General features: G+C 40.2%; 1 protein-coding gene across 1 annotated transcript in view; it reads left to right on the forward strand.

The window, feature by feature from the left end:
* The window catches only part of LOC132820065 (endothelin receptor type B-like), a 28,442-nt gene extending 17,118 nt beyond the window's left edge, over positions 1 to 11,324 (forward strand). The window contains exons 3-7 of the mRNA XM_060831984.1: positions 5,613 to 5,817; positions 6,897 to 7,046; positions 7,680 to 7,813; positions 8,455 to 8,563; positions 11,178 to 11,324. Coding sequence (XP_060687967.1) covers positions 5,613 to 5,817; positions 6,897 to 7,046; positions 7,680 to 7,813; positions 8,455 to 8,563; positions 11,178 to 11,324 — 745 coding nt within the window. The remainder of the gene's footprint in view (positions 1 to 5,612; positions 5,818 to 6,896; positions 7,047 to 7,679; positions 7,814 to 8,454; positions 8,564 to 11,177) is intronic.
* Positions 11,325 to 11,403: the final 79 nt, after the last annotated feature.

An 11,403-nucleotide genomic window follows, 5' to 3' on the forward strand; every position in this document is an offset into this window, starting at 1 on the left:
TGGATGCTTGTTATCTCATTTCTGAAGGCTTCCCATTTTCCAGCCGTCCCTTTACCTGCGAACATCTGCCCCCCAATCAGCTTTCGAAAGTTCTTGCCCAATACCGTCAAAATTGGCCTTTCTCCAATTTATAACTTCAACATTTAGATCTGGTCTAACCTTTTCCATCACTATTTTAAAACGAATAGAATTATGGTCGCTGGCCCCAAAGTGCTCCCCACTGACACCTCAGTCACCTGCCCTGCCTTATTTCCCAAGAGTAGGTCAAGTTTTGCACCTTCTCTCGTAGGTACATCCACATACTGAATCAGAAAATTGTCTTGTAAGAATTTTAAAAATTCCTCTCTATCTAAACCTTTAACACAATGGCAGTCCCAGTCAATGTTTGGAAAGTTAAAATCCCCTACCATAACTACCCTATTATTCTTACAGATAGCTGAGATCTCCTTACAAGTTTGTTTCTCAATTTCCCTCTGACTCTTGGGGGGGGGGGGGGGGGGGAGGGAGGGAGGGGAGGGTCTATAATACAATCCCAATTAGGTGATCATTCCTTTCTTATTTGTCAGTTCCACCCAAATAACTTCTCTGGGTGTATTTCTGGGAATATCCTCCCTCAGCACAGCTGTTATGCTATCCCTTATCACAAATGCCACTCCCCTTCCTCTCCTGCCTCCCTTTCTATCCTTCCTGTAACATTTGTATCCTGGAACATTAAGCTGCCAGTCCTGCCCATCCCTGAGCCATGTTCCTGTAATTGCTGTGATATCCCAGTCCCATGTTCCTAGCCATGTCCTGAGTTCATCTGCCTTCCCTGTTAGGCCTCTTGCATTGAAATAAATGGTTTAATTTATTAGTCCTACCTTGTCCCTGCCTGCCCTGACTGTTTGACTCACTTCTGTTCTCAGCTGTACCCGTCTCAGATCGATCTCTTTCCTCACTATCACCCTGGGTCCCACCCCCCACCCCCCACCTTACTAGTTTAAATCCTCCCAAGCAGTTCTAGCAAATTTCCCTGCCAGTATATTAGTCCTCTTCCAATTTAGGTGCAATCCGTCTTTCTTTTACAGGTCACTTCTACCCCAAAAGAGATTCTAATGATCCAAAAGTGTGAATCCTTCTTCTATACACCAGCTCCTCAGCCATGCATTTATCTGCTCTATCCTCCTATTCCTGCCCTCACTAGCTCGTAGGAGAAAGTGAGGACTGCAGATGCTGGAGACCAGAGCTGAAAAGGCTTATGCCTGAAACATCGATTCTCCTGCTCCTTTGATGCTGCCTGACCTGCTGCGCTTTTCCAGCAACACATTTTTCAGCTCACTAGCTTGTAGCACTGGGAGTAACCCAGATATTACTATCCTTGGGGACCTCCTTTTTAATTTTCTGCCGAACTCTCTGTAATCTCCCTTCAGAGTCTCAACCTTTTCCCTTCCAATGTCATTGGTTCCAATGTGGACAATGATCTCCTGCTGGCCCCTCTCCCCCGTGAGAACATCCTACACCCTCTCTGAGACATCCTTGATCCTGGCACCAGGGAAACAACACACCATTCTGCTTTTTCTCTGCTGGCCACAGAAACGTCTGTCTGTACCCCTGACTACAGAATTCCCTAACACAACTGACCTCTTGGAAGCCGCGTCTCCCTCGTTACTGAAGCAAAGTATTCATTAAGGACCTCCGCTATCCCTGATCAACCTACTCTCACTCTGGCCATCCTCTTGTCCCTCACTTAAATGCACTTCTCTTAGTCTAGCCATTTGAGCATCCCCAAATTTAGTCACTACACCATCAGTGTCATAGGCCTAATTTATGCAATTCCCTCCGGAAACATCTCCACCCCTATACTTCTCCCTCCTCTTTTAAAATGGCCCTTATTAAAATGTAACTTTGAAACTGCATTTAGATATCTGCCTTAATATTGAAATGCATGATTCAGTGTTAAATTTTGTTCTTTAATGCCCCTGTAAAGCTATGTTACAGGTGCTATATGAAAATTTTCATTGCAGACAAAATCATTAGTCCGTACATGTCCCCAGTCATGCATTAGAGACAGTTAGACCCTGATAAATAAAACAAGGCTGACGAAGACATGCTCATTCAGGGTGATGACTCTGCTTGCTACCTCAGAACCAAGCAGCACAGAGAAGCAGCTGACTAATGCAGATACCTCATGAGCCAGAAACCAAAGGGTAATCTTAACATTTATGAAGAAGTTTGGTGAGATCTGATATATTGTATTATGTTCAGGTGTGATTTACATTTCATAACTGGACATTTAAGCATGATTAAAATTGCAGAAAGGATTTACTAGGATGTAACAATTAGAAACGAAAGAACAGGCTACAGCCTTTTTGTTTGAAAAACAGTATATTTATTCTGTAGATATTCGCAGAATTAAGAGCTGGTGCTAAAAACATGACAGTGATTTTAGAGTGTAAAACCTTCCTGTATCCATATTAATTTGGTAGTGCAAGATCAGTGCTCTCGGGATGAGTGTGTGATTGGCTAGGATAGCATTTATAATCCATGCTTGATTGTCCTTGAGGTGAGGGTGAACTGCATTATGAGGAAAGGCTGAGGCACTTGGGACTGTTCTCATTGGAGAAAAGAAGGTTTAGGGGAGATTTGATAGAGGTGTACAAGATGATTAGGGGTTTAGATAGGGTTGATAGTGAGAACCTTTTTCCGCTAATGGAGTCAGCTCTTACTAGGGGACACAGCTTTAAATTAAGGGGTGGTAGGTATAGGACAGATGTTAGGGGTAGATTCTTTACTCAGCGGGTTGTGAGTTCATGGAATGCCCTGCCAGTAGCAGTGGTGGACTCTCTCTCTTTATGGTCATTTAAGCGGGCATTGGATAAGCATGTGGAGGTTATTGGGCTAGTGTAGGTTAGGTAGGCTTTGGTCGGCGCAACATCGAGGGCCGAAGTGCCTGTACTGCACTGTATTTTTCTATGTTCTATGCATCCCTGAACTGCTGCAGTACTTGGCATGTAAGTACACCCACTGCTGTTATAAAGGAGTTTCAGGATTTTGGCATAATGACTATGAAAGAAGAGAGATATAGTTGCAAATCAGAATTGCACGTAGCTTGGCGAGGAGCTTGCAGGTGGTGGTGTTCCTGTGAATCTGTTGTGCTTGTGCTTCTAGGTGTAGAGTTTGGGAGTTTGAAAAGTGATGTTGAATCAGTGGTTCGGTAGCGCCTCGACATACGAATGACCCCATTCACAAACAAATCAGTTTCCAAACAGGATTGTACATAAAAGTTTGCTTCAATGTATGTATGAAATTCAAGGTACGAATGAAGGTGAACGTTTTAAATGACAATGTGATGTCCCATTTTCGGAAAGTTCTGCAACAAAGAAAAAGACAAGTTTCTCTGGATCGTTTTCTTGTGGCCTCCAACCTCCAAGCGACAAAAAAGAGAAAAGACTCTAGAAATATCCAAACAATGGGAAAATTGATACAGTTCATGAACTTTTGGGCTCGCGAACTGGGTCCCGGACCGGATTAAGTTCATAAGTCGAGGCGCTACTGTATATTGACCCAGTGCAATTTGTAAATGGAATTCATTGTTGCCATAGTGCGTAAGGAGGGAGGGGAATAAATGATGCATGCGAGTCTAATCAAGTGGCTGCCTTGGCCCTGGATGATGTCGATTGTTCTTGGGCTGCACTCATCCAGGCAAGTGGCATTCCATCAAAATCCTCATTTGTGCTTAATTAATGGAGAACAGGTTTTGAAGTTCAAAGAATTGAGCTCTGCACCACTGAAGTCATCTCTTTCTTATTCTTGTTACCACTGTATTTATAAGGCTGATTCAGTCAGTTTCTGAGCAGCAATAAACTCCACGGTGTTCTAATTGGGGTTTTAGAAATAGTAATTTCATTGAGCATGAGAGAGGATGGTGGTTGTTTTCTCTGTTGTTGGATTGGTGATTGCTTTGAACTGATGTGGTGCAAAAGTTACTTTCCACTTACCATCCAATGCCTAGACACTGTCCAGGTCTTGTTGCATAGGGACACAGACTGCTCAGTATGAGAAACTGCAAACGGTGCTGAACATAGTGCATTCACAACCAATCATTTCTGACCTTATGATGAATGAAACCACTGAAGAGATTTGGGCCTTCAACACTACTCTGAAGAATTCTTGCAGAGATGACTTGGACCCAAACTGATTGACCGTTAGCAATCACAACCATCTTTGTTTGTGCCAGCTATTGGAGAGCTTTCACTGGATTTTTATTGACTCTAGCTATGCTAGCATTCCTTTAGGTCATAGTCAGAAAATGCTATCTTCATGCCAAGGACCTCACCTGTGGAATTCAGCTCTTTTAACCATTGTTGGATCAAAGCTGTAATGAGGTCGGGAGCAGAGTGGTTCTGGCACAGCCCAAATAAATAGTGTCATTAGTTGGTTATTGCTAAGCAAGTCCTGCTTCAGAAGCATTGTCAGAAATAAAGATCCATTGTTGGCTAATGTCTGTTTCCTGTTAACTTACTAACTTCTATCCCTACCAATATTAGCCCCGACACCATAAGATTAGATTTTCTGTAATAACTTTTAATGTGGCACCACATTATTGCCTTTTGGAAATCTATACAGTACATCTATCGGTTCCTTTTTCTTTTACCCCCACACTTCTGCCTAACTGCAGTAGTGCTTATTTTTTCCCCCAGCAGCCATGCTATGTGTGTGCAGGTGTGAGATCAGTTTCCTTTATCCACACAGATTAATTATTGAAGTACTTTGAAAAATCAGAGAACCAGGTTGATACCCCAATTTGTTGGTAATGGTAGATTGGAGAATATGTTGGGCCATAAGGTTACAGATTGTCATAGGCATAGAGTCATACGGCATGAAAACAGAGCCTTCAGGCATTGTGGTTGAATACAATTCTCCTGTTGCTTCCTTAACACTCCATCGATGACCGGTTTTGAGTTTAGATTGGATCATCTAAACTATCTATTGGATCATCTAAATCCATCCTGTCTAGTTCACCACAATACACACAACATGGCGAATATTTTCGATGTGAAGACAGGATTTTGTCTCCACAAGGGCTGTATGGTGGTCATTCCTTCCAATCCTATTGTGAAAAGATGCATCTGCAATTAATAGATTGGCAAGGACAAAAATGTTTCTTCCTGTTACTGATTCCCTCACTATCTGTCTCAAATTCAGTCAAGCATCCATCCCTGGGAATTGGCCAGTTCAGTCAGAAGCAACATATCTCGCATACTTGAGACAGACTGCATGAAACTTTTTCCTCCTACGCAAAATCAGAGCCCAGGATTATATTAGCCCACCCACATTTTGTGTTCCAGATGGGTAGGATTTCAATTGCTACATTGAAAAGAAATCAATCTTACAATTACACAAAGGCATCATTTAGTTTGTCCATGAGCAGCAACTAACATGTTTCTAAAATATTGTTAATGGCAACAACTAGTTGAATCTAAAATTATCAGGAGCATTCTGCTGAAGGAAGTGATAACAAGGGTGTAGATTTGTCATGAAACAACTGAGCATCGTAACTACCTTTGCTAATACATTTCCTAAAATGAAAACATTTCAATTAGAAGATTCTTTGCTTGCATTTTTTTTTGCAGATACCGAGCTGTAGCATCTTGGAGCCGAATTCATGGAATTGGGATTCCCCTGAGGAAAGCAGTGGAAGTAATAGCTATTTGGGTCATTTCAATTGTTTTAGCAATTCCAGAAGCTGTAGGATTTAACATGTTCTCAATAGACTATCGGGGAGAGAAACTGAAAGTATGTCTACTCCATCTAACAAAGCCATCAGTATTCATGGAGGTAGGTATCAACATAAACTTCAAATCTCTATATTAACGTTTAAGCAACATGGGACAAGAATGACAATTAGAAATTTGATTGTAGCAGTCCAATCTGTACTGGATGTGAATATTTAGATAACATAATTACTCTTATTATACAGCCTGATGTAATGTGGAATAGGGAAGGGAATAGAAATGTCCTGAATGCGAACCTGAAAATAAAATGATCTGTGAAACAAATTAACACAGGGACAAATGTCCCAATGTTATCCAGCAGTTTGGGAAGTTGAAAAGGCCAGCGACATGAAAGTCCTGGATATCTTAACATCTTTGGTATATCATAAGACTATCTCTCACCTGCCAAATGGATATGGTTTGCAAGTTTGAGACCTTGCTGTTCTATAAAATGGCTGCCACTTTTCCCATAACCACCATTTTCAAAAGGTCCTTCATTGACATTACCAATTGCACTGTATATTTGCAAGACTCTCTTTTAATCGTAATTTGGGCTGCAGTTTTATTACAACTTTAAGCAATCTAAACAATTCTGATCTCAATTGTGTGTCATCATTCCAGGCATCGGGACAAAGTGAATATTCCTTGAAATGGGAATGGAGGAAGGAAGACAAGTTGGATTTAAAAAAGTGTGCGAGGGAGTGAAGATCCAGTTCATATTTAGAGAGCTTAATGCTTATAATTGATTGCTTTCTTGCCTGGTTAGGATCAAATATGATTTTCTTTCTCTACATAACATTTTGTCTTTTGTTTAGCCATTTAATAAATTATTATAAAATTTGAGTAAAATAGTCTTCGAATCTGAATTCCTGATGAAATTCTGACATTCAATAAGAATGGAGCTAGAATTACTTACAATCAGACATTCACTTGTCTGTGTGAAAAGGAGCTGGCTGTTTCCAAATTACGTCCAGTTTAAAAAAATATATAATAGGATTTAGTTTCAAAATTAGATTTTTCAATTTCTACTTTCTTCAACATAGAAGTAATTTGAACTACCTCATGGAGAGTGTTTAGTGTAAAGTTTAGGTAGCTGTTGTTTATCAATTATAAATTCATACTATCAGGATTGTTTTCATATAGTTCTACAAGAATGTGAAAGATTGGTGGCTATTTGGCTTTTACTTCTGTCTGCCTCTGGCTTGCACTGGTATATTCTACACTCTCATGACTTGTGAGATGTTGAGCAGGAGGAATGGGATGCAAATTGCTCTCAATGATCATATCAAACAGGTAAGGAATCTGAAACACTCAGATACACCAAATCACATGTACAAACTACCCAGTATACAGAAATATAAGCCTACACTGAAAATAAAGTCTCAAAATTTAAAGAATACAAACTTTCATTTAACTTTAACATGATCCACTTTACACCACAAATAGTGGCTGTATACTTCAACTTCCTTTGGCTACACTCCAATTTAATAAGCCAGATTTCAACAGGAACAGCATGGACAATAGATAAAAGTAGTAATTCTAATGGAAGCGGAGGCGGCAGTTATCCATCGTATTCAGGATACATTCACAACAGCTATTAAATCAAGACCATTGTCCAAATGGGTCCAACTGTACAATTAAGAGATTAAATCAATATAATAAAACTGCCCACCCAAGTCTGACCACACACAACTTCCACTAACATCTCCTCAGTTCAAAGATACACTTGAGTCTGATCATAACACTTGTAGAATATTTGTGACTGTATCATAAACTACATTTTTCCTTTCATACAAACATTTTAAAACATCTATTTATCTAGTGAATCTTTGTTCAAATACCAACACAAGTTGATTTTAGCTATTCTGTTAGAGCAAGAGACTTAATAATTAGAGAAATGTTAAAATGGTCTTTACTTTTCCCCAGAGACGTGAAGTGGCTAAAACAGTCTTCTGTCTAGTGGTTGTCTTTGCTATGTGTTGGCTCCCACTGCATTTAAGCAGAATTCTTAAGAAAACTATCTATGATCAGCACGACCCCCACAGATGTGAACTCCTCAGGTAAGTGTGTGGTACATTTTGAAAGATGCCTTTGTTTCTATTTGGTGGCACCCTGTACTGCATATCTTGGTTTTTCACCTTGGTTCCTTAGTTCAGGTACACAAGGTCATTAAACCATTGTTCATGCTTTGGGCAGGTTCCAAGTCTCCCTTAGCCAAAAATGGAAGTGAACCAATGCAGCCTGCAATGAGATAACATTTAAAATTATTGTGGCCACCCTGTTTATTCTTACAGAAAAATAGAAACATTGGATAATTCAAGTTCTTAAATCAATAGGCTATGAAACAGCAAAAGAAATTTATGCTTACTCCATGAAAGAGATTAAGAAGATAAGAAAATTGGGGGCTGACATTGATGATTTGGGAGCAGGGGGGATGAATAGGAAGAATGACAAATCTTAAGTTGTCTACTGTAAATTATTTGGGACTTGCTAGAGCATTGTCCTATAATCATTTAATTTCTGACTTTTATCACTGTCAGATATGAGGCTTTCATTTTATTTTGTATTAATTATAACAGTTCTTGAATTGAAGAATAACAGGCTAATAGATCTGACTATAATTTCATGTATTAGAAAAAAAGAGGTAGAAAATAAATGGCCAACTTACAACACAACTAATTTTCACAGTGTTTCTGTTCAGTTTTCTTCTAGTTCTGGATTACATTGGGATTAACATGGCTTCTCTCAACTCCTGCATAAATCCAGTGGCATTGTATTTTGTGAGTCAAAAATTCAAGAACTGCTTCAAGGTAATTTTGAATTTTAAAACAAAGTTTACAAAAAGTGAAATCAAAGGGTTTATTTTCTATATAGACTTTTGAACTATATCCTAACCTTCATCAAGAACAGCGAATGCTGACCAGCCTAAAAACCCTGTAGCAAGGCACAAGGACCTCACTTTACTGCGATAATTTAGACCTGCCTCCCTAACAGCACTGTGGGTGCACCTAAACTTCCAAGGAATGTAGCAGCTCAAAAAGTAACTCACCATCTACTCCTAGCAATTAGGTTTGGGCAATAAATGCTGGGATAACCTTTGACACCCCATCTGTGAACAATTTTTTAAAATGCTTTCAGCTTTCTACCTGAACTTCTTTTGGAGATCATGTAGCTGCAATTTTATCTCTGGTCCAGAACTTCTGGATTCAAGATCCACTTCCGAATGGTTAGAAAAACTGTATCATAATGTAGCGAAACAGATTGATTATGATCTGGTAAATGCTTCCGACTGTCTACAACAGGTGTTGAGAGCAGGAGTGTTTCCTGGTCAGTCAGAACCCTATGGTAGCTGCAGTGTAACAGCCTACGTTAAAGACTCCACGTGGAGAGTTTAGCCATAAGCAAGCTTGATACTCATTCTAAGGCGCTGCCATACACGTCTTCATGCCCCTTGTCTGCTGTCCACCAATTTCTCTATCCTCTTAACCTAGCTCATTCTTACTCTGCAAGTAAATTAATATAATAATAGCCTCACCCAGATCTCACCATCATTTTAGGACTTCCTGTTGTTTAGATCTACATGCCATTTTCTGTCCACTTGTTAAAGTCCATTTCCACCCACACCTTTCTCCCCACCACAACCCTAGAAAACAAACTAACTCACTTACTCCATCAGTAATTTACATTCAGCTCCCTCATTTGATTAGATTAGATTACTTACAGTGTGGAAACAGGCCCTTCGGCCCAACAAGTCCACACCGACCTGCCGAAGCACAACCCACCCATACCCCTACATTTACCCCCTACCTAACACTATGGGCAATTTAGCATGGCCAATTCACCTGACCCGCACATCTTTGGATTGTGGGAGGAAACCGGAGCACCCGGAGGAAACCCACGCAGACACGGGGAGAACGTGCAAACTCCACACAGTCAGTCGCCTGAGGCGGGAATTGAACCCGGGTCTCAGGCGCTGTGAGACAGCAGTGCTAACCACTGTGCCACCGTGTCGCCCACATAATCCATAACTCTCTGAAACTATAGGTCACTGTTTAAAAATAAGGGGTCACCCATTTAAGATAGTGATGAGAGTTTTGTTCTCAAAGGGGGAAGGGTCTTTGGAACTCTCTCCCTCGAAAGACTGTGAAAGCAGTATTTTTAGGTATGTTTAAGACAGAGGAAAATAGCTATGCAAAGAATATGAGAGATTATTGCTGTAGGTAGGAATGTGGAGTAGTCATGGCAGAGCAGGCTCAAGGGGCTGAGTAACTTACTTCTGCCCCTAATCCGTATGTTTATGTTTTTAATCCAATAACAGCTTTGCTAACATTTACTTGTTAAATAACCCTCAGCTCTCACCCTCCAGGTGCTCCAATTTTTTCAAAATTTAATGACTTTTAGTTCTGCCCCCTTTATCTGTCTTCCAGCAGTCATCTACACTGGCTCATTTTTTTTTTACAAGTAACATTGAAAATACTTTTATTATTAAATCATTATCTTATTCTATTAGGGTGGCATAGTGGCTCAGTGGTTAGCACTGTTACCTCACAGCGCCAGGGACTTGGGTTCGATTCCTGCCTCGGGCGACTGTCTGTGTGGAGTTTGCACATTCTCCCAGTGTCTGCGTGAGTTTCCTCACCCAATCCAAAGATGTGCAGGCAAGGTAAATTGGCCATGCTAAATTGCCCATAGTGTTAGGTACATTAGTCAGGGGTAAATATAGGGTAGGGTGGGTTACTTAAGGACTTGTTGGGCCAAATGGCCTGTTTTCACACTGTAGGGAATCTAATCCATACTCTGCAGTACTCTTGAACCTGCTCCCCAAATTCCTTTACTTCTCCACTGACCTCTAGCTATGAAATCCTCATCAGAATATAACCTTTCAGGCTAAGTTTTCATTCAGCTTTCCAAGTGGTTTCCTCCATGGTTGAAGTCACATCATTTTACTTCCTCAAAATGCCGAAGTTTAGACTTTGTTTAAACATTAAATTATTCCATAAAAATGCAATGGTTTTTGGATGAAAACTGGCAAAAGTCAATAATTTTGAATATTATTTTATCATTGTCGTTGGGTCAAAATCCTGGAACTTCCTCACTATTCGCACTGTGGGTTAACCTACATTACATGGATTGCAACAGTTCAGGAAAGGTATGCAAGTTTAGATAATAATTGCTAGCCCAGCCAGTGAAATCCATATCCCACAAGTGAATTTTAAAAAAAGTTCATTCATCTTCCAGCTGTGAAATGATGAACAGCAGAAGGCTTAGAATATGTGAGAACATTTAGATAATGATGGGATGGGGGAAACAAGAAAAAGAAAGATTCAAAAACACAGTATCAAATCTTTCAAATCTGCATTTGCCTATGTTAGAAGGTGAAGATTGTATCTGTTAATTTTCTGCTAAATTTTCTTATTACCACAGTCTTGCTTGTGTTGCTGGTGTCAGCGGCCAGCTCTGAGCACACCAACGGATGAGAGAATGGCTGTTGTCAAATGGAAAGCCAACAGCCATGCAAATGGCCTGGATCGGAGCAGTTCACGCTTCAGTAACAAGTACAGTTCATCATGAGCCTTTTTTTTTTAAAAAAGAAAAGGAGAAAACACTTCCTGGCTCTCACTGCCACATAGGTCAGTTGTTTCATACGTGA

This window comes from Hemiscyllium ocellatum, chromosome 11, assembly GCF_020745735.1.
Source record: "Hemiscyllium ocellatum isolate sHemOce1 chromosome 11, sHemOce1.pat.X.cur, whole genome shotgun sequence".
Lineage (NCBI taxonomy): Eukaryota > Metazoa > Chordata > Chondrichthyes > Orectolobiformes > Hemiscylliidae > Hemiscyllium > Hemiscyllium ocellatum.